The following is a 23,953-nucleotide window of genomic DNA, read 5'->3' as shown; positions in this document are numbered from 1 at the left end:
CTAATCTTCTGTGAATAAGGTTAATTAACAGAAGTTTATCCTTTGCTTTTAAAAAGGTAGACTAGTTTAGTGTGCTATGAAGATATACTTTTTACAAACAGAACTCTGGCAGTAGAGTCTGTGAGATTGTCCCCTACACGTTTTTTATCTTATGTCATTCCAGTTGCTGATACTGCTATAATATAGTTGTAATATGTTTTTCGAGATGAATGCATCTTTTAAGACTTAGCATTATAAACTGCAAATGAGAAAATTGTTCTTCATGGACTGCTCCACTTAAAACAAGTTTCATGTGGAGTAAGCAGTAAATAAGAGAACTTGCATTCTGAAAGACAAAATCACATGTTTGGAGTAGAACAGTTTTTACAAGTCCAGAGCAGCAAAATTAATCAAGTTGGCAGTGGATTTTTAATTAACTTCTTGGGATTATTGTGTTTTGCCCTCTTGCTTGGATGCTTTTCAAGTTTTGAAACTTCTATAACTAGGGCTATAATTCAAAACTCTTGTAAGAGGATGCACAATACTCTTTCTCCCATTTGAATTCAGGCTCCTGCCAAAAAGAAATACAACTTTTATCCATTACTAATAGGAGGATCAATGGGATGTTGGAGGTTTGGATTTTTTCCTCTTACACACGACTGTCTTGCATTGTTCGCTATATTAAAAAAAAAATAAAAAAGGCAGCAGCTTTCATTTTTGTGGTTAAGCTCTGAGATGTTTGTTATTGGTTAAGAGTAGGTGTTTAATGGAAACCCTGAGACTTTTGTTTCCACTCACTAAAACCACGAGTACTGTTTTTAATGATCTTGTAAACTTGTAAAAGAAAGATGCTATTTTTATAAAACTGGAAGGTAAGTAACTAACACCAAAGCAGCAAAATATTTAAGTTGGGTTGTTTTTTTTTCCCCTTATAATTGACGGTTACATGAAAAGTCTAATTCAAAAGGAGTACCTTGCCTCAGGCTATTTCTGGCCTCTGGAACTGCTCTTTTTAGCAGTGCTACAAATTGAATCACCGGGTGCCGATAGCATTTAAAGCAAATGAGGCTCAATTACATTCTGAGTCAGAAGTACCTGAATTAACCTGCTTTTCAGCAACAGTTGTGTGACCTCTCCTACTGATATTTAAAGACTTTAAGCCCTGTGTGAATGGTAATTTAATGCTACTTAAAAGTGATGAGCAGGTTTGTCCGTGCTGAACAGTGTTTGGATTTTTACAACAAAACTATGCTCAGAGGTGTGGAGAAAATCTTGAATATTATGTTGACTAGCTTTTTTTTAATTTTTTTTTTTTTAGTGCAACTGTTAAAACAGAGCTGAAACTCTCCAGGCTCGGTGCCATTTCTGCAACAAGCTGCCTCTTAACCTTGGATGACTCCAGAGCTTTAGTGTAGACTAGGTTATGTTCTTAAAACACAGTTGCAGCCTGTGTCATGGACACAAGCAGAATAGTCATCTGTCAAACTTACGTTCTTTATCCTAATATCTCTGCTGTTATTACCAGTGAAGCTACTACAGGGCTGGCCAAAGGAGGAGATCTGGCTTAGTTTGGCCCCTGTAAGCTATTTTTGTGTCTGCTATTGTAGCATTTACATGATTGCTTCTTTGTTTGCAACTCTTGGTTTTAGGAGCAGTAAGAAAACTTGGAGTTGTGGACTGCTACAGCATTCTTACATCTTCTTTAGATAGCACCTTGCTTAGTGGAAATGATAAGCTGAAAGGATGGTTTTGACTATATTTGTGTGACTAGCACTGTCAAGAAACGTTGGTTACAACTAGCTGTGAAGCATTATTTTTGAAGCATAGATAATTTTTAGGTGGGTTTAGTATGAAGGAACAATTCCACGGGTTGTTAGCACTTGAGTTCCTTATTCCATTTCACCTACTCTCACCATGCCAAACTGTTAGTCTAGTCATCCTCATTATTAATATTGCCTAATAGCATTTAAATGTGTAGTTAAAACTTAGCCAACGCTTTTGAAATGGCTTCCATTAATGAAGACATACTTAAAAATCTGTGTTGCCCTGGTTGTGCCAAAATAAACTGCTCATGAAACGACACCTAAAAGCTTAGGCTGTGATCTGGGAGAGAAATGGGGAAAACCTAGATTATCTTTGTTAGCAACTCCTCAGTCTGTTTACCTCCACTTGTTGGCAGCGGTTGTTATGACTGCAGTGTTGTGGTGAGCGGAACAGTGTTTTGACAGCAATTTTCAAATGTGCATCTTTTCTCTGATGGTGCTATACAGTTTCTTACTGATGTAGAAATGATATCCCATGGTTGACTGAACAGGTGCCTGACATAGAGGAGCTGAATTCTTGAATCTGATGCAGTTAAATAATTCTGTCTCAAAATCTTTGAGAGGAGAGTGTAACAGGGTATAGAACTATAACTAGGCTCAGGGGGTGAAAAAATTTCTTTATCATTGTGAACTCCTGCTATGATGAAATGTATGTGCCAGCAAGCTGGGTGCTCCATCACCTTTTGAAATAACATCACAGTAGTCTAGAGATTATTTTGTATACAGCATAATAAGAGAGCCTTTCTTGTGATTATAATATGTTTAAAATGAACTCATGAATTAAAAAAGCAGGCAGACTGGGCAACTACATGGGTAGTTTTGTTTAAAAATTCATTAGTTGTTTTCACTGCTCTTAGATTACTTTGTGTTTTTATTAAAAGATCTTTTTGATGTTTAAGCGCAGTCTTCCAAAATAAATTGCTTTGAAGGTAAATAGAACAACTGAAGCTTTATTAGAGACTACTGTTATGTAAACGGTTATTAACATGAAGCTGTTTGATATGTATTTTTAAAATGGGGGCAGCATCTACTAAGTGACAAGAAAAACCACTTCCAAATCAAAGAAATTAAAAGGGAGAGGGGAAAAAAACACACAACACTACAGAATAAGTTCTGAGACAAAGTTGTCAAATGGATGCTTAAAATATTTGTTTTGTGAATGCCTGTGAAGTTCTGTGTAAAATGGGATTTCACATTTACATTTTACACTTGCAATGACTCGTTTAAATAGAAGCCTCTTCTTTCTTATGCTTGGCAGTAGTGTTTACATACACTTCACATTGCTCTTATAGATACTTCAGCATTTCTTTATGATTGCACCTGGAATTTTGGACATAGGAGGTTTGGTTTGGTTTGTTTTTAAATCTGCTAGGTAGTTTGAAAACAAAAAACCCCAATTTTTTTGGGAGAGTGAAGAGAGTGTAATGCTAACCCTTGAACGTAAGGGGAAGGAGGCTGGTAGGAAGTTCAGACTATTACTCAATTCTTGCCTTCTAAGTCTATCAAAGAAATATTTTCAGTAGTATTTTCACAGCGCGCTACAGAAAGCGTGCACGCACACACAGAGCACTCAAAAAGAACCAGCTTTGGCAATTTCTGGATTATTTTCTTTTCAGAGAAAAGAATTTTTTTGTCTTTATAAAAGTTTTCTGGGGAGCAAGGTGTGGGGGAGAACTATTAAAGGTTGCATTGTAGGCTGAAGAGCTTTTTTGGACCGTTTTTGACCAGTGTCTCCAGACAGACTTTCATTCTCCCTTTCTCTGTCTCATTGTTTCATCTTGCAATGATAATGTTATTGTAGCTGTGATGTCACTGACATCAAAGCAGAATTATAGCTGCTGAATCAAGTTGGTAGATAAGCTTTTAACGGGAGAGTGGGTGGCAAGCAACACTTTCTTCTTTTTTGTTAGGTTGGGTTTTTTTATGCTTTCACTTTCATCAAATTGTGCTGGGTCTTAACTAAATGATTCATGTCTACTTATCTCAGTCTAAGAAATGATAAAGGCATTGCAGTGGCAACAAGATCTTCCCCCCGCTTTCATAAATTTACGTTTCATCTACCAAACACCTCTAGTAGTAGTCAGGTAACTGTAGTTTATTCCTGCATGGAAAAGAATGATACTGGCCTTAGTGATTTTGATATTTAATGTGGTTTCTCATTAACAGATGCTGATCTTATTACTGCTATGATACTTTCGATACTTCAGATCACTAAAAGGTATACAGAAAAAAATAAGTTTGTTCCAGCAGTTTAGGACTCAAAACATGCCTGTTCTTTCACCTGTGCCTATGCAGCTGAAGTGTTTGCAGTCTCAAGAATGCTACCCACTTCCCATTGCTTTCATTTCTTGAAGATTACTGATTAGATTTTTATTTTAGATGAGCTGTTTGTGTGGCTGATTTCTTGCCCTGTTTCAGTTAAAATGAGGTACTGGTTGTGTAATTGCTGTCCACCTGCATTTCTGCCTACCTGTGTTTATTAATGAAGATCTGCATTTAAAATTGCTAGCCTACCTCAACCGGGGAACAACTGTGCGAGCAGTTCAGCTGAAATATTTTAGAAAGCAATGAGTAAGGAAGAGTAGTGATCTCTCTAACTGAAACCAAGACGTAATGTGTATCTGTACCTTTGAATCTGAAGACTTTTACAAGCTTTTCCTGTTTATCTTTACTATGGCTTCTTTCATGGGTGATCTGATGGCAAGCACTAGCAAATCTGGAAGTTTTGGGGTTGGTTTGTTTGTTTTTTAAATCAACTAGAAAAAACTTTTTTGCAATATAGGCTCTTGTGTAAACTCTGATAATAGGAGAGATTAGTTCTCCTGGACACAAAAACTTTAACCTGAGTTTTCTGTTTTTTCTGGTATGGATAAGGAATTGTCCTCTCTTCCACTTCCCCAGTTACTTGGAAAAAGCCTCAGTAATGTTAGACTGTAATTCTTCAGTGGCATATTAATTGCTTAATTATAAATTATGAAGTTAGTCATGTATATCTTCACTGAAAATTTACTCTGAGCCATGTGCAGGTTGTATATTTTGGGGGTATGAGCAGGGAGATTTCAGCTTCCTCTACACAAGTGTTGTCTTTTAATATTCATTACCCTAATGGTGCAAGTGATTGAATGCTGTGGGAGAATAAGAGGTCAAGAAAATGATATACTAGGTTTCATTCCTTTTTTTTTTTTTTTTCCTGTGAAACACTGGATAAATAACTTTATTCAGCAGTTTTCCATTTTGTAGTAAGACATTAGCTCTTGCCTTGCAGGATGTTGTGAAGCTTAAATAATTGTAAATTGCTTTTTAGATCCTGTGTTGGGGAGGTACTGTGATAGAATTGTGATGGTGGTGGGATTGTTTTGTTTCCCTTGTGTTATAAGCCAGGAAGTTTCAAATGAGGGATAACATCTTCACTTTAACTGGCCCCATTTTCCTAAGATACTTTACAGACTACCAAAGAAGAGACTTTTGCATGAAAGTAGATAACTTCGTACTTTGTTTTCGTGGTCAAAATAAAATTTACTGAGGATAAAAGAGAGCAAGTCTTGAATCTGATTTAACTGAGCTTCAGTGACTTTGGAACAGAATTTTGATGGCATTTATGATTTTCTCTTCTTTTCCTGTTTGTTTGTTTTTTAAAAAGAAACTTGTTATATGGCTGCTGAAGTCCATTGGTGTTTATGTAGCTTTGAAAGAAGGGTTGGGAACATGTGTTACACACAAACTTCCAGGATTTGCTGTTGGGTGGGAATTTCTTTTGTTCCAGAACTCTGTCTCCTGGGCAAGCATTGAGTGGTGCTGGAGAGCAAGCGTGGCTGCGAGCGGGCCTGCGCGCAGCCCAGGAATGAGGAAGTGGAGCACTTGCCCTCGGTTGACGGTGTACAGCGAAGCTTTAGAGAGCAAACAGCAGGGGGAAAAAGAATCTCAATCTATCAGAAATACTATTCTGGGCGTATTGTATTAGTGTTGTTCATGGAGGTCCCAGGGCAGAGGTAAGAAGCTTTTTCTTCTACCTACTTTTCTCTGATCAGGCATGGGCTTTCTCTCTCTTTTCAGTTTTTTCAGAGGTCTTTCTGTGGAACTAGATATGGAAAACACACCTAGCATGATTTATCCTTTTCTGTGAACCATGAAGTTGGCAGTACAGGCTGTTTGTGTGTGTGACTTCAGCATGCTTTTTGAGAACAAAGTGTTGAGTCTCTATAAACAATCCCTTAGTTTTGGCTGGTCAGGGTTTCCCATGGGTTGTCAGGTCAGTTTATTGCTAAAATGAAACTCAGGACTTTTTAAAGCATTAGGTCCTGCACTTCTCCTCAGGAAAGCGAGAAGAGATACTTCAGTGTTCTCAGAAATGCTGTTTATTACATGGAGCACACTGGAATGGAAAAATTATTTACTTAAATAGGTCCTGTGAAGTTGAAATTGGTGGTACCTGTTTGTCATTAGGTTAGTACAGAGGGGTCTGGTTGTTGGGTAGGATTGCTCTATGGGTATCTGGTAATCCTGATTAGTTAGGAATTGTTTTACTATTATCTGTTAATTTAGGTTGTTGATTTATTTTTAATCTTGAGTATGAGAGAGGTTTTGAAGTAGTTAATGTATCACAGAACCAGTCTCACAGGAGAGAGAACCGCATCTTTGGCTAGGCTACTTTTTCTCAGAAATGTGTATATTGCTACTAAGGAGTAAGAGTTTAAAAGAATTAATAAAATGGTATTTTCTTTATTAGATTAAGTTGTAGATTAGCCAAGAGCTGTATTTGCGTGAGCAGATCGGTTGGCAAGCCTGTGTTTGTTTTGGCAGTGAGGAGCCACTTTAGCATTTAGCTTTGCACTCAATAGGCTTACTTCTATATTCGCTCTTAACTGTTACAGGAAGTTCTGCTTGTTTTATTTCTGAGTAAGACTCAGCAAAAATGAAACAGCTTCAGGACTATAATAAAAGCAGACAATAAAATTTACTATTATTCAGAATTCTGATCTTAAAATGTCAAGATGATAATGATACTGCTTGTGTAAGAAAAGCTTAGTGAAATGCTGTAGAGAGATGTGTAAAAACATGGGAGCAGGTTAATGCTCTTCCGAGCTGTGTATATTGAAACGGCAGAAACAGAGCGGAGGGTGCCCCGTAGGTGTGCTGAGTCATCTGCCTTAAACTGTAACATGACTGACTGCCGACTGCTGCTGGGAAAGATCAGTGCGAGCTTGTGCATGACGAAGTGCCACATGATACGTCTGTGCTCGTCCAGTACACGTTGGGTCCAAATAACATGTTTGTGAGAGAAGTCAGTATATACTTGGTACCTGTACTGAAGGACTCCAAGAGTACAATTAATGTAAAGGGAGTTGGGTTTTAACTGAAAGCAGAAGAGAGTTTTCCTGTGTGTCATCATGTACAAAACTTGATGCCAGTGGTTGTCGGCACAAAGTGTTCTGTGTTTCAAAAACACTTTATTCCTGAGGGTTGAATCTGCAAGGCTTTCTAGCTGCGTGTGGAAGGCTCCAATCATCACAGACAAAAGACAGCTTGGACAGGAGACCGCGTTACCCCTCGGCGTTATAGTACAGCAGAGTAAGGAATGTGATAAAGCATTGAGCGGTTGTACTGTTGGTTTATAGAATGATCCTGTCTGTCTTTGAAGCACTGGCAGGGTCCCAGAGGAGACGGGTCACTGATCTGATTACAGTGTGACATTTCCAGTCTGGGTTGAAGGATGGAATTTCAAGGGGTTTTGGGGGGTGGGGAGTGCCCGGAAGAGAGGAGAATTTTTTTTTCAGATTCCTCTAGGTGTGGATAAAAATAGCTTAGGCAGGGCTATTCAGGAGGAGGGGACTTGCATACAGGTATTTCGTATGTTCAAACTCACAAATAATGAAATAAATCTGTCTCTGGTCCCAGGGTAGTATTCAACACCTATGTCTTGGGCATCTTCATTCTTAATTACAGCGTCTTGTCCTCCAATTTATGTACTGTGGATGCGTCTTTTTAGGGATATCTTTATTTTCCTCAATCATGCACAAAAAAGTGTGTGTATATATATTTAAAGTGTTGGAAGCTAACAGGTGTGAAATACTTAACTGATAGAGAGTGTGGGTTAAAAATGTCATAGTATTATGTGAAGGGGGATTTTATTTAAATAAGCATGTCTCTTATAAATGTTTGCATTCTTTGTATTTTTCTTACCTCTGGCATAATGCTGGAGAGAAACATTTAAGAAAAGAAAAGAAAAAAAAAAGCGTCGTACCATGAAAGTGTTAACATGCTTTTCCTGCCTTATCAATAAAAGGAATCGTTCTGTTTCTCTAGTGATGATGGTTCCAATAGATGCCTGTGATAGTGAAACTGTCTTGTTGCCATTATTTTATTGCAGTTTGTAATCTCTCCTGTTTAAAGTAGTTCTTTGAAGTTAGAGAATATTTTGTTCCAGTCATTTCCAAGGTCATAGCAAGCCACAAACCTTGCAGAAAGGTGCACATCTTTCCCAGCTTCACCTCTTACACATATATCCCATCTGTATGCTTTGTGCCTGGGAGAGATTTATGTTGTATCTTGATGCTTGACTCTGCTTCCTTGTCTGAAGACTGAAGATGCAGCAGGAAAACTGGACCGTGTATGTGGAAAGCTGTGGTGGCAGCAGTAGTGCTTGGTTTGGTGCCAGCACCTGTACGCATGCAGCTCGAACCCTCAGTCCCGGTGATGCTGTTCCCCTCTTACCTGGGACAGGAGGAATTCTGCAGTTATGTGCTGATCTGCTCGGGAGATTTATTAGCAGAGCAAGGTTTTGCTCAAACAGCTATTCTTTTCTCCTGTGGGGAAAAAGGTTGGCTGGATCAAGCCAGTTAGCCATCTGTTCCAGCAGTTAGACCGTGCTGAAATAGATGATTTCCTGAGGTTTCTTCCAGCCGTATTTTCTATTGTCAGTGCTATCTGTGGCCTCCCTCGGCCATCTAGGCACCTGTATGTGTCCACAGGCGCTGCAGAGCCTGGTGAAATGAGGGGCAGGAGAGAAGCCCATCACGGGTAAGGGGGAACTGTCACCCACTGGTGAAACATGCATATCTAGTGGTTGCATATCCACAGTCAGGGCTGTGGGGTTTCCAGTCACGCATGATGTGCCCTTCCATTCTGGCAGTTCTGTGCCAGGCTTGGGCTCGTTAGGACCCTTCTGAGAGTTGTGCTTGTATGTAAGCTTTGCTTCTGTTGTTCTCCATCCTTTTGAGACCTGCCTTGATAAGGGATCAGGGATGCCACTAATTCCTCCCTCCTGAGACTCCCCAAACTTCTCCTTCAACTGTTGAGATTGTAAATAAATATGACCTATTTCATTACAACAGTTTTCTGGAGTGGCCAGAGGTACAGGTAGGAACAACAGGTCTCTGTTTATTATGATTTTTTTTAATTAGTGAACTCATGTTGAATTTGTGTTCAACTCCTTTTTTCCAGTTCAGAGCCTCGGATGGTGGAGTCTCCATGTCCGCACGTGCTTTTTAGTATAGATTGATGTAGCTTCATCTTAGCTTCTGGTTTTAGGTTTTCTCAGCTATTAAGAAACTGCTCTTTTCCTTAATGTTTGGTTAATAAACAATGTTTCAAATAGATTGTTCAAATTGCTTCTGAATTGCAGGTGACTCTGGGAAATTGTTGGTGGATATTTTAATTCCAGTGTGGTAGAAAGGAAGCGATATGATTCAGCTCTTAGATTTTGAACCTCAAATGGTATTTCATAGCACAGGAATGCATACACCAGATTTATCATGCTGTGTACTGCTCTGTGCAGAAGGATTTTTGTGGAGTTTCAAGGTAATTTCTGTTACAGATTTGGTTTAAAAAGAATGATTCTGGCTGGGATACTTGATGCCAAGGTTTACTTAAAAATATATAAAGGGGCCAAGGAGGGGGGAAGGCTTGAAAATAAGTTTCCGGGATGTTTTAGACAGTTAGCTCAATCAAGTAACTTAGGAGTTTAGGTGTTATCCTTTTGTTTATGATGATACAATAGTAATGGGAATGATTTAGCTGTTTGCTTACAAGATGAGGAAAAAAAAAATACTGATTTGCTATTGAAGAAATCATTTGGGGGGGGGGGAGGGGCGACCAGCCCTGAACAACCTTGGCAGGTCTTCTAGTTGTGTGGTGGTGGTGGGGTTAACCACATGCAGTGCCTCTTCCTCAGTCCCACCCTGTCTGGGCAGTATTGATTTCTTATTGATTCCTTGTTGGCGGGTAAACAGTGGCTGTGTGGCATTGTACGTTGTCTTTAGAAGATAGAAGTAAAATTTTTTATTAGCTTTAGAACTAAGCTTTTAACATTTTGCTGATGAAACATGGCTAAAAGCTTAACTAGTAACTCTTCATTGTTTGCCTTGGCGAAATGACGTTAACTGTGAACAACATTGCACTAAATTCTGGAAAAAAGCCTGAGGCTTTTCAGAGTCTCTGTTCTAGCATTAGATTTTTGTTACTCTTTTAAAATACTTTGATTTTGAATTGCACAAGTCCTAACTTGAAGTTTTTCTCTGCTTTTACTTAGAATTGAGAATTTAATTTTGCAGTTGTTTTTTAAGCTAAGATTTGATAAAAGGTTGCTGTTTTGCTTATATAAGAACTTTCTCTCTAAAGAGCTATTAGCAAGTGAGTGCCCACTCTTTGGTAGGAAACCTGAGCCAGTGGTGCGTGGGATAGTGAAACTAACACATTTGGGTGCCTGGAGTGGGTTTGTTGTTGTTGTTTTGCTGCTGGATTTAGATTTACTACCAAACAGATAGTTTTCTATGTGACCAGGACAGATTTTTGCTAATTTCACTGGTGATAGAAAGGAAGCCAGACATCAGAATTTTTTTTTGTTACTAATTTTCCTTTTGATAATGATTCTTTTCATATCACTTTATCTGTCTACTTTTATATTTCTCCTCACATGTGGAGTTCTGCTTTTATTTATTTTTTTTGTTGTCCCAAAGAGATGTCTTAGCTTCTGTTCCCTTATAATTAGTAACATTTGATCCTTTTAGTATTTTGACTCAAAAGTGCCAAGTGATAAAGACCTCCTAGATTCTCCTCTGTTCTAGCGTTTCGATGTAATCTCTCAATGTGTTAAAAATTTTACTTTTTCTGTCAGTATAATCTCTATCTAGGCAATTAATGATATAAATCAGGGTTAGAAGAGGGTCCTTGAAAAACAGTTGTCGAGCTTCCAGTCCACAGTGACTTCTAGAAATTTCCTTTCTGCTTTCGAGGGATGGAGCTGGTTGGTGGGCAGACTGTGGGCAAATTATCAATGCTGAGTTATACCCAGCGATGTGGGGAGTTTCCCAGGGGAACAGAGATGTGACCAGATAAGCTCATGTGGTACCATGCAGCTCTGTACAGATCAGCTTGTGTGAAGGTGCTGTAGAAGCAGTCTGTAGTATTACCTAGCGATGGGTGTGAGCCGTATTGCATGCAGACGGTGTCTGACTGTACCCTGAGCCATTCATCTGTTTCTTCTTGAGGTTATGGCAGCTCAGGTGTCTCTGCAGAGTCATTGTGTGCAAATTCAGAGCCCACTGAACTCAGAGGAAACCTTGCTTGTGATAGAGGTTTTGGTTAAAGCCTTGTCTAAGCAGATTATTTAAAATCTACATTGAATACTGTAAAAAAAATATTTTAGTGGACTAATCACAACACCACTTCAAAAATTGTCTTTTTTAGTTCAAATTGATAGTTCATGTTAATTGGCTAATTTGTAAAGAAAAAAGAGAACATAAAAACCAAAAGCTAATTAGTCTGACATCTTCAGTGAGAGAGATAACTATCTTCTTTTTTTTTGTTGTTGTTGTTGAAAGCTGTATAATAGCAGAAATGGTTTTAAGTGGCTTTTCCAGTGCCAGAGACAACTAGCTGGAATTAAAGCAAGATGTGACTCAGTCCTCTAATGTCAGAACTGCACTCCTAGTTCAGCTATACTTCTACAAGTGGTATTTACCTAGCACGAAGGATTTCAAGTTCCAGTAGAGAATGCTAACTTTCTGTTTCTGTTTTCTTTTAGGTTATGTTTCACACTATGTGCTGACTGTCTGTACTTACAGAAGATATTTAAAAACAAACAAACTTTTTTTCGAAGATTTTGATTCCAGTGGAATCTGTGCTTTAGATTTTTGTCTTGTCAATTAACTCCTGAAGCAATGCCTGTACAAGCTCCACAATGGACGGATTTTCTCTCCTGCCCAATTTGCACACAGACCTTCGACGAAACAATCCGGAAGCCCATCAGCTTGGGTTGCGGCCACACTGTCTGCAAGATGTGCCTCAACAAGCTCCACCGTAAGGCATGCCCTTTTGACCAGACCACTATCAATACAGACATTGAACTCCTTCCTGTGAACTCAGCCTTGCTGCAGCTAGTGGGTGCTCAGGTATTGGCACTTTTTTTTTAAACTTCCGTTTCTATGTTGTTTTCCTTCTTTTACATGGACAATTCATGAATAAACAATATGACTCTGTGTTAATGGTGTGTAGAGTAGACATCTACCTTTTTGTAGGCTGACTTTGACAAATACGGGTTTTAGACCTTTGACGTGCTGTAGTAGAGGTGCCTGGAACAGCAGTTCAAATCTTGCTTCTGTCGGTTGGTGACTGTGATTTTGTGCTACATGTAATTCAGTGTAACCATGGACTGTCACTGGAAAGGACTGAATCTGTTCCCTTCCTTCTTCCCTAACTTGTATCTAGCCATGCTCTCCCAAAAGGATGAACTGGATGAATGAGCTTATCTGATGCGAAGCCATTCTTCTTTGTTACTTGCCTTACCATATTCACTCTATGGACTTGTGATCGGTTGCTCTGAAAGCAGGAGCAGGGAGTAAGGGAAGTGGGACAGACCCTTCTGGTAGTAGCCTTTTTAATGCCTTATGTTTCATTTGAACCTCTGCTCTGGAAGTGTAATTTCCTGAGCTGACATGTTAATCTAAATCCATATAGGTGAGTGGGAGACTGCCAGAGACACCCTTTTCTGCTGGAATGGGTACTCGTGAGGTCAGCCGAACAGGTGACCCAGTGCGGTTGAGTACTCCAGTGGCACTGGTACTGATGGCAGCCTCTGGAGAGGGGCAGGGATGTGTGGAAAGCAGGATCACCCTGTTCAGTTGCAGCACAGACTTAAATTGGCGTAAGCTTATCATGGTTAGATCACTGGGAGTTTCCTGTGACCCATACCTCCCAAGGCTGGACAGGATTGTGGGCTTGGGGAGAGGAGGGACAGTCATGTCTAACTTACGAGTGAGGAATAAAAATACAGACAGGACACAGTTATCATAGTGGGGTTATTGTTTTGTTCTGTTCCGCTCTGCGTCTGGGCTCAGCTGAGTTTGAGGCAGCAGAAAATTCTATGAGATGCATAGCTCAGGGAAAAGAAAAGAGCAACGTTGTAGAGGAACTTTAGCAGGTGTGGAGGAAAGAAAGATTTCTTACGATGCTTTTCATTAGGTACTGTGACCTAGAGATCCAGACATGGTTTTGCCACTTTTTTTTCATTTGGTTTATCAAGTAATGTAGCTAATTTGTTGTTCTTTTGTGGTGTATGGCATAGAAGTTTAAATGTGGTGTATTTCAGAAGTTTAAAAATTGTGTTTCTGTCTGTGCTGTGTGACTTATCCTGCTCTGCAGGAGAGGGCGATGCAACTGAGTGCATCCATTTCTGTGGTATGTGTCTGCCGCCATCTTTGAAGAGCTTCAAAGCTGTGTGAAACCTGTGGGTGATGCCATAAATAAATATCATGGTTCTCTTTCTCCCTTATATCTTCTTCCTTCCTCTTGGAGTTTCTAGAATAGTTCCAGCTGTATCCAAATGTCTGCATTTATGATAAATGTCCTCATGCATTTTTCTGTTGTTTTGTGTGTGTTTGTTAAGCTTTGTGAGAAGCTATGTGATAGTTTTAACTTGATCTTTGCCTGAATTAAAATTTCCATAAAAACAAGGTCCTCTGGAATGAGACGGAAAATCACCCTACCTCTGTTACAGGTAATTTAGAATTTTATTCTGATTTTGCTAGTTAGGCAGACAGAGTTTCCTCATCATATGTGTGTGAGTTATGAAGAAGGAAGAGTGGCATTATTGTCTTGTATTTCTCTTGAGAGTGCTCTGAACTCTAGGTCCTGACATTGAACTAATAACATAATTTTTGTGCTCCTTTTTGTATCTTAGATTTTTATGTGACCAAGATTCACAGGACCTTGTTTCATGGTGACCTTAAAGCTGCAAATGTCTCCAAAAGAGACAGTATTCCCTTCCCCTTATTTGTCACTCATTCTTGTATGTGTGCTGCTCGCTGCATTCTGTTACTGAAACAATAATTGGTAATCTTAGCTGTGTTTTTATTGCTGAAGAACTTTCCCCTTAAGAGAAATTTGTACCACCTCCCCTTCCAGCTCCTCATTTCAGTAAGCATGTGAATGAAATCAGCATTCAGTATACCTCGCTGTCCTTTCTCTTCTTTCCCTTTCCCTTCCTGGCACCTGTAGTAGTATTCACCACGTTATGGAGTACTAGGAATTATGTACTACCTTGCAGTGAAGGACAGGGAAACGGTTGCTATTTTCCGATAGTCTCTCTAAGGCCCTTTTTTTATCTCTTTACAGAAAAAGTCTTGGTTAAGGACAAAAAAAAAAAAAGTACTTTAGAGGAACTACAGTAATTTTTAACTCTTATCCCATTAAGAAGGTGGTCTCTTTTTGGTACATATCAATAAAAATAATCTGTGAGCAGTAAGACAGCTTATGGACCATGAGTAGCATCAACAGCTTTAATGAAACAAAGCCCATTTTCTTGTTCCACTTCTTGGTTTAGTTTCGGGAGGGTGTATGTGTCATTAACGTCCCCTAATCTCCAACAAACCCCTATACACCTTAACCTGACTCCATGAAGATGTGTAATACTTTCATTTTTAAAGTATAAATTAAAAAAAACCCAAGTTTTCTGTTATTATCAGGCTGGGGGGGGTGGGGGAGGAACAGTTTGTTCTATTCCCTTTGGGGAGGCTCTGAGAAGTTCACGCATTCATGAGTGTCAAGCGCTTTTTCGCTGGAGGCAGAGGAGGAGACCAGGCAGTTTGAAGAAACAAATATATTCTGCTGTGACTGGCAGCAATGGTGGGATTCCAGGGCAAGTCACATTGGTTGGCTGTTGCACGGGCACAATAGATGAAGTAAGCAGGACTGTACTTCTGGGGAAGATGTACTAAATTTATCACACAGGCGCCTAGGGAAGCAGTAACCTATTTCTCTGACAATAGTATTATCTGTGTAGGTTTCATCACTTTAATGGTGAGAAGAGTTGGTTTCTTACTTGAATTACAGGCTGTTTCTCAGTTTTCCCCTCTCCCCGCCCCTTTCCAAAAATGAAACCTGTTACCCAGGTTGTAGCCACCCTTGATGTGAAAATTGACTGTTACAGGGACACAAATTCCTGTTCCCCGACTTGTAGAGTGGTACACATCACCAGTGTTTACGGGGTCTGTTCTGGAAGGCAGGTCAGCCCACATATGGCTAAGTTGAGCCACGTAAGATGATGGCAGCAAGGAGGGATTGTAAGGGGAAGATGAGAATTATTATTCCGGGGAGAGCTGGAAATAGCCGAGCACCTAAGCAGGAGCTAAGCGTATTGTGAGGGAAGGGAGGGACAATGGCCTTGAACACAAATCAAAAAGGCATTCATGGGATACCTTGCTTTTTAAACTTCCTGGGTAAAGAAATCCCTTAAGCCAGTTTCTATGGGAATAAGGTTTTGAATTTTAACTATTCAAGCATCCACATATTACTCACTATAGGCAACTATTTCAAACGTTCACCAGGCCAGTGTTTTGAAGGTGCATAATCATGGATCTGTCATCTAATCTCTTCCCTCCTGTTTTTTTAACACATGAAACAACAGTGTGCACGTTCCAAACAGGTGACGTTAAGTGACAGAAATTCCTGTGGTACTTTAATTTCTTTCATAGTCTCCTGCTGGACATGATAAATACGATTCTAGGCATTAGGCAATGGAACCATGCATATGACAAGAGAACGTGTGGAGTGATCTTAACTCACAGCCCTTTCAAAAGAGGAAGATTACAATTGTAGAGATGTTAGTGGCACATTTGATGATGTTATATTGCAGTTTTTGGTGAAATGAGGTGTCGCAAAAGAGGAATTTATCTCTGAAGAAGTTGTCCTTAGTACAAACTCTTGAGGAACTGAAGACAGTAGGCTTTGGGTTTTATTGTTTTGGATTGGGTTTTTTTTGCTGTTGTTGGTTTGTTTGTGGTTTGTTTTTTTTTTTTTTTCTGGCAGGAAGCAGATCATCCATTCACAGGTGAAAAAATATGGGGGGGGAACGTTTTCAAACCGGACAAAAAGGGGTTTGGTTTGTTTAGCATGTTCTTGTTCTGTGCAATTAGATGTCTAATGGTAATTAGTGACAACTCAAGCCGACATCCTTCATCAAATTATACTTAAATCACCAATTCCAAATTGCTGCCTGGTATGAGATGATGCTTTAGCGTTCTTTCTGGTCCCCTTCCTCCTGCCGTCATAACCGGCCTCTTCCCACAGCTGCAAGTAGTCATGCTGACAGGCAGCATTCCACTGCCAGGACACTTGCAGTCATTGCCAAGGCAGATGCATGAGAAATAATCACACATTTAAAGTAATTAAACATCTGAGATTATTTTTCCTGTCTTGTTCTAGTCCCCCTTGGGAGGTGTTTATTATATTATGTAAATATATTTGCAGTGAAAGCTGCGATAAGGGTGTGGTGTCTGAGAGAATGGAATATTGAATGAGGATGAAAATACTGAACTCGCTCTGCAGAGCGTCTATTTTGAGGCTCTCAAGAGGCATTGTAAACTGACCATAGGGTCCTGCATGCTGTTGAAAGGTTATTCTGCACAGGGGAAGTGAAAGTGCTTTGGAGTTGAATTATTTCTCATTTGTCCCTCAGCAATTCCGTGACAAAGCCAAAATTAAAATTCAGATCTTCTGTCACTGTTACGAATCACGTCTTTATCATTTTTCTCTCAGTAGATGCTGTTTTTATAACCATGCTAATCATAAAATATTTTAAAAAGTCTTAGAAGTGTGTATAATGGAATGAGCAAAAGGGCAAATTATTTGTAAGTTTCACTGTGAGGTGCATCACATGAGTGAAGATGAAGTGTGTGTGGGGCGAAATACATTCTCTGGTCGTGAAGACTCCTGAAACCACTAAATAAGCATCTTGTTTTATTGTTCAGTACTACACTTGCTCCAGCTTAAGGTGAAAGTTAAACTCTAATCTCTTTTGGGCTCATTTTGCAAAAAGTACTGTTGTGCAAGGCTTTTGGACTTTTACATTGAGGCTTTCTTTGCAAAGAGAAGTGGGCATGATGTGCAGATACAGTGTTGAATAGCTTGATTAACTCTTGGAAGTTTTTCTATGCTGGCTTTTTCCTGGGGGAGGGTGAAACTTTCTGTGGGTTGCCCGATCTTTGTGTCTCACTGGTGTAGTTGTGCTGTGGATGGCATTCCAAACTGCTGCTGGGAGTGTGTCCTAAACCTGCCTTAATTCAAGATGGAAATCCAGGGCTGAACACGGCTTCCCATCCCATGTCTGTTCCAAGCCCGCTTTGGCTGCTGCGTGTTGTGATGCTGTAGTTGTATTTCAGGTTGTCACCAGTGCCAGATTGAGTGCTTGCAGTAGTAAATAGGAATTTGCACAAAACATATTACAGCAGTAAATAGGGCAGAGACACTGTAGTCTCTGTCTCGGCACAAATGCATGAGATGCACGTTGTTTGATCAATAAGCAAGTTCTGCTTGTATAACTTCCCAGACAGAAGCAGACTGCTAAAATGGCAGTGGCTTTGAAAAGGAGGTGGTGTATTCTCTTAACATGAAAGCAAATATTGAAAGTGTTACTATAAATAAATAAATATTATTTATTTATAAATCCCAAGAAACCAGTCCAGCTGAGGCTGTTGCTCTTGCAGCAGTTATGGCTGACCACTGTAAAATACAGTTGCAAAATTTCCTTTTGCTGAAAACTTCCTTGCTTACAGACAGAAAAGAAACATGAACAAAAACCAAACTGGCCCAAACAAATGCCACTTCATCTCCAAAATTAACACAAAAACAAAAAACCCCCCAAACTTCACAAGTCAGCTGCAGTCTGTGAAAAGCATCTAGGCTAATGTTGGAGTGATTTAACTTGGTTTTGTTTTTCCCTTTAATAGGAGTAAAAGAGGAGGTGTCTGATCCAGGCTATTGTGATTTGGGGTGGTATCAACTCTCTTAATCATAGCTGATAGGTTCCACTCTGAGACTTTTTGTTGTCATCTACTGTAAAAGCAAGAGTTACGTAGCTAGTAACTTTTTACTTTGCAGCATGTGTCAAATGAGCAACTTAGCGAGTGTCGCTGTCTAAATCTGTAGAAGTGTGATCTTACAATTGAAACAGATTACTTGCTATTAAAATTGATAGGAAAGCCCCTGCCCACATTGGTGGTGGCAAACATATATATGTGTGTGTTTATATGTATATTTTATGTATATTCACTGCTTTTATTTGCTGCTGCTGTCCTAATGCTACTCTTCACATGGCTGGGTAGCACGTGAAGGTGTAGCGGGTTTGTAGCTGTCTAACTCAGGCATTAAAGGCTTGTGCTTTTAAATGGAGGGCCTGGGTTGGTCCCTGTAAGCAGCTATTGGGATTAGCGTGCTGTTGCTGCCCCTGGGGTAGTCCTTGATTTGGAAGGAGAAGTTGAAGTCTGAGATCTGTTTGTGCTTCAGTTTTATACTATCATATGTTGAGTTGATTGCTGAATAATGATTTTGAAGAAACATTAGTACAGTGCTATACTGCACCCCCAAATTTGTTTAAAGCTTTTAAGAATTTAACTAGAGGAAAACAAAAAAAAATATAGCTTGGAGGGTGTGTGTGTGTCCCGAATGTTCCTTTGAAAAATCCTGATTTCTGATGACTGCCTGGATGAAGAAATAAATGCCACAATCAAAAAAAACAAACAAAAACAAACAAACAAACCCCAACCAAAACAAAAACCCCAAACAACAAAACGAAACAAACCAACCCAGGAATGTAACTGGCCTGTGTTGACAGATTAATGCTTGCAGTTTGTGTTCGTATGTCCTGTGTAGTATAACCTGATCTTGCTGCTTGATAATTGGGTCTAGTCAGAATACGTTCCAAGGGTGTCCTAGTATATTTGCTGCTAAGTCTTTATCCCACTAATCCAAGTAGCTCCTATCACTTATCCCTGGATGATTGTAGAGCTGAGGCCCTAGATATGAATCTGTACTTATCTGCAAAACAGAGTTTGTCTGATCTGTTCTGACTTTTTTTCATTTGTTTTTTTTTTTTTTGCCAGCCAGCCTTGGGGTTGTCTCAGTATGTGTGTTATTTCAGCCAAAGTTTTATAGTTATAAGAAATGCCGTGTTTCTCATGTGATATTTTTTGTCATGGAATAAGTCTTCTGCTTCTATTTCCTGTCAGCCACTAAAAAGAAGTCTGCTAACCATAAATTCTTTACACTTTTAATCTTAATTCTTGCTGATTTTTTTTTTTAAATGCTACTTGTTTGTTAAACAAGCTGAAAAATGCTTACTAATATAGAAAACGCACAGAAGGGGAACAAAACAGGAAATGCTTGATATTAACAAGCTTGATGTGGTGTTTGTAAGTGTGACTGCCACTTAGGTGTATTCATCATAGATGTACATGTCGTCTCCTTTCAGGTTCCTGAGCAGCAGCCGATTACTTTATGTAGTGGAGCTGAAGATACCAAGCATTATGAGGAGGGCAAGAAATGTGTGGAAGAACTAGCGTTGTACCTCAAACCACTCAGCAGCGCAAGAGGTAGTTCCTGCATTGTTTCCTTTGAAAATGAAAGCTGGAAAGAAATAAGATGCAAACCAAATTATCCAAATGACTAGTCAGTCTGTTTGAAAAATGGGTATAGACCTTGTTTAGAAACAAATTGCAACAACTTTCCTAAGCATTAAAGTTATGTCTTCACTTAGGGGGAGGGGGGAATTTAAAGTCATTTTGTCAAAAATAATACTGAAAAAAGGACAAGGTATTTGGCTGCAGTATGGTAAGTTGAGACAACCTTAGTAAGTTGAGTTGACCTCTGCAGACTAAGGAAAAATAATTCTGGTGTTTGTTTTTGGGGCTTTTTTGAGTTCTGCTTTGCTTTGAGATAACGGTAGTCATGCAGCTTGTTTGTGGAGGGGGAATAAACTGAAAGGAGAAAGTATTGCTCTGAGTAGTAGTGCCCCGACGAGCAAGTTCTGTGCTGTGTAACAAACTCAGTATGGCAGCCATATATCTATCGAGTCACTTCTTCCTTTAACCTGGTTTCAGTGGCTCCCGGCACACTTCTGAATCACAGTTTTTGCACATAATTAGACATCACCCAAACAGCTTTGAACTTGCGCAAGTTCAGTTTGACTAGGCCAAATCAATGGAGGTATCAGATATAGATAAAAAACCTAAATGTCTTGTGAAAGTGGACAAATATCAAAGAAGGCAGTGATCCCTGAAGCCTGTGAATAAGGGAAATACTGCAGTATGACCCTACCCTTGAAGGGACACCTGGGAAAATCTGTATGGGAGGGTGTAGGACAGACTTCCAACATGGGGAGAGAATTCATTAGAGGTTCCACCTTCTTAGAGACCCAAATCAATCATGAGACTTAAACCTGTGGGAAAGCTGACTCCCCGGAACTGTTGGCTTTTAATGCTGAGTAAAACAAACTGACAAAAATGAACTTTTGGTATGCCTTGTGTAGTGTTCTGTTTAACAAAGTGGACATCAGGAGAACTGGGTTTGCACTTCTGCAGTTCAGTGGTTGAAAGCTGGCATAAGAAAAGGAGATTTGAGGTAGTTTAGTTTTATCTTTTCTACTTCATTTTGTTTTGAAGGTGTGGGTCTTAACAGTACTACTCAGAGCGTGCTAAGTCGTCCCATGCAAAGGAAACTTGTGACATTAGTTCATTGCCAGCTGGTGGAGGAAGAAGGGCGGATCAGAGCCATGCGTGCAGCACGGTCGCTTGGGGAAAGAACAGTCACAGAGCTCATTCTTCAGCATCAAAACCCTCAGCAGCTCTCTTCCAACCTCTGGGCTGCAGTGAGAGCCAGAGGCTGCCAGTTCCTTGGACCAGGTAGGTCATGTCACAGTACTGCTTCTATAGTAGAAGTAATTCAGAATTGAGGAGGATTGACAAATGGGTGTTAAATTGCCTGACTGATATTATTAGGCAGTGGCTTAATTTCTTAATAGTAGGTCTTCAGAAGTAATGATATATCTATTGGGCTGCTGTCATGGACTTTCTAGCATTTTTAGTGCTTTTGGAAGTCTTTTGTAAAATTATGAATAACGTGTGTCCTTCTGTTCTTGTGATAAGATAAAATCAGTTTCTTACTTGCTGTTCTTTGAAGAAGTAAGACCCTTCTAGAAAAAATAAGGCTACTAGAAGTGACTGGACATGGCTTCTTTTGCTTTTCTAGGGTAATAAACATACTGAACAGTTGTGGGGAGAGATTTGTTACATTTTTAAGAAGTTACATACTTAGAAATTAAATTCCTTTTCATAGAATGCTAAATCAATCAATTTTGCTTAAAAAAAAAATAATGGAGTCTTCTTACTGAAAATGTAGACTTTACTTGTTGAGGGCCAACAAAAATAATGCCTGGAATTATGAAGCTAATTTCTTAAATTAAAAAAATTAAGAAGCTTTTCCCCACTGAAACAAATGAAGGAGGACTAACTTTGGGATAACTTCTACACCGCTGCGGGGAAGAGAGGCTTTTTGCCTAGCAAAATATGCAATACTACAGCACCTAATTTACTTGTGTGGGCACTAATTGCTCTCTTACCTGCATGGGAACCAGCCTTGCCCTTCCTCAGCCTGTCAGCTTTTTCTGCTGGTATAGGTGTGGGACATAGACAATCCACTTGGAAAACTCTTATGTTAATAATGGAAAGAAGTATAAACGGGTACGAAGAAGTCTTTCTATCATTTGGTACCCAATATAGAACAAATAATAATTAAAAAAAATAAAAATTACAAAGTCCTATTTTCCTGGTTACAGTCTGGGAATCTGGAAGTTCTCCTTCTCTCTTTTCCCTCCCTTCTTGCTCAGCTTCCTTTCCTGTCTGTAGGTTTGTGTGTGTGTTGGGGAAGTTTTGTAGCAGGTCTCCCACTTGGAGGGAACCAGGAAACTGCAGAAGTCTTTCTTGGTCTTCTCTCATCTTTGGTCTCTTTTCTTTGCACTTTCCTTCCACCAGCAATGCAAGAGGAGGCTTTAAAGCTGGTTCTGCTGGCTCTGGAAGATGGATCTGCGTTGTCACGAAAGGTCTTGGTTCTCTTTGTGGTTCAGAGGCTGGAGCCGCGATTTCCTCAGGCTTCTAAAACTAGCATTGGGCATGTTGTCCAGCTTCTTTACAGAGCCTCGTGCTTTAAGGTATGAAGAAGATTCTGCTTGGAGATTTCATAATGCTATGAAAATTGTGGTGTTTTTTCGTTTTCAGTTTTCGTTGTCCTGTAACATTAAGTGTGCCTAAAAAGATGTATAGTTATAGGAAGTATTACTTATGAAGTCCCACATGTGTTTGGAGAGTTCTTTGTCATACAGCTATGATGGCAATGTAGGCCGAAATTGCAACTTTAAGCTGTAAAGCTAGGTTTTTACTCTATCCAGGTGTGATAGATGCACAGGAACAAAACCAGTAAGTCAGTATAGCTTATCTCCTTAGGAGAGGCTTAAAGCTGGAAGATCCACAGTTCTGTTAATGGAATGGTGGTGTGGTTAGAAAAGAAGTATGAGGCTCTTGGATATCAGAGTTATATAAAGAGAACCTAAGCTGCTTATTGTACTTCACAGCATTAAATGGTCATTTCCTAGGTGCTCAACTTAAATGTCATTCACTTTTGCTAAATGAGGAGAAGAATGCTTTGTTGCTGCTAACTGTACCCTCAAACAAAATTCTGCAATACAACCAAAATACCTTGATTGGAGAAGTAAGGTGTGGACGCTGTAAAGTGTGTGTGGTTTTTTTTTTTTTAGGAAGTGTGACATTTACACCAATATCTGAGTCAGAGTCTGAGTAAAGTATGTTATCCATTTCATAGAGGTTCCTCTTTATGAAGAGCACGTTATTTTGGTAGGGCTAATGTTCACTGCATAGTGTCGTAGTTCGGTTTAGTTTGTAAGGAAGAACTTAGTTGCTGACTGAAGATTTCACTTGCATTGGACTCTACATAATCTCTGGCTTATCCTGCTTAATTGTATCTGGCCCATTTCTCCCCACTAGGTGACAAAGCGAGATGAGGATTCCTCCCTGATGCAACTGAAAGAGGAGTTTCGGACTTATGAAGCTCTGAGAAGGGAACATGATTCCCAGATAGTTCAAATAGCCATGGAAGCAGGTTTACGCATTGCACCGGATCAGTGGTCCTCACTGTTATATGGAGACCAGTCTCACAAATCCCACATGCAGTCTATCATTGACAAGGTAAAGCCACCTAAAATCAGCCCCGTCTGTCTTGTTTGCAAGTGTAGTAGATTTAAATGCTTGTAACATGGATTTACAAATTGTGCCCGTGTGTACTCACTTTATCCATTAATCGTTTGCACTGTTATTTCAAAACCTATATGGCCTAAATAATGAGATTATACGTTTGTAACCTGATGAATCTTGCTCCCTCTGCTATCCAGCCCTCTCTTTCTACTTTACTGGTTTCTGCAGATGGGAAACAAAGGTTAGCTACACACTTGGGAGGGGTCCTTTCTGAACAGCTGACAACTGCCAGTGTAGTACAAGAGGTTAACGGTTCATGTTTCCATGCAGGAAGCTAGTGTATATGATGAAAGAAAATCAGTCCCTTAGTCTATACCTGAAGTAGGTAAGAGAAGTGGAAATGTATTTCTTAAATAAAATGACTTGACCTCTGGAAATGCCCAGATCTCCTTTCATTTAGGAACATAGGATAAATGGGCTTTTATATTAGGGGATTCACAAGTAAGTGCCTAAATTAGTTGGGTTTGTCGAAAGTTTACAAAAGCTGTGAAACAATTGGTTTCGCTGCCGTGCAGGAGCATTACCTTCAAGACTGATTGATTGTGTATTTGTGCATTTGCC

The 23,953-nt window shown here is 39.6% G+C and overlaps 1 protein-coding gene across 17 annotated transcripts in view; it reads left to right on the top strand.

The window, feature by feature from the left end:
• RC3H1 (ring finger and CCCH-type domains 1) overlaps positions 1 to 23,953 on the top strand; it is a 78,175-nt gene that overhangs the window by 10,949 nt on the left and 43,273 nt on the right. For 11 of the 17 annotated variants that reach the window (XM_074598599.1, XM_074598594.1, XM_074598603.1 and 8 more), the window contains exons 2-6: positions 11,824 to 12,190; positions 19,543 to 19,666; positions 20,732 to 20,971; positions 22,100 to 22,275; positions 23,126 to 23,326. In XM_074598599.1, coding sequence (XP_074454700.1) covers positions 11,960 to 12,190; positions 19,543 to 19,666; positions 20,732 to 20,971; positions 22,100 to 22,275; positions 23,126 to 23,326 — 972 coding nt within the window. In that variant the 5' untranslated portion in view covers positions 11,824 to 11,959. Of the gene's footprint in view, positions 1 to 5,662; positions 5,792 to 11,823; positions 12,191 to 19,542; positions 19,667 to 20,731; positions 20,972 to 22,099; positions 22,276 to 23,125; positions 23,327 to 23,953 lie in introns of those variants that run through there. The other 6 variants (XM_074598605.1, XM_074598600.1, XM_074598590.1 and 3 more) reach the window with 2 other exon arrangements.

Source organism: Larus michahellis, chromosome 8, assembly GCF_964199755.1.
Source record: "Larus michahellis chromosome 8, bLarMic1.1, whole genome shotgun sequence".
Classification (NCBI taxonomy): domain Eukaryota; kingdom Metazoa; phylum Chordata; class Aves; order Charadriiformes; family Laridae; genus Larus; species Larus michahellis.
This window is presented reverse-complemented; position numbering and strand designations above follow the sequence as displayed.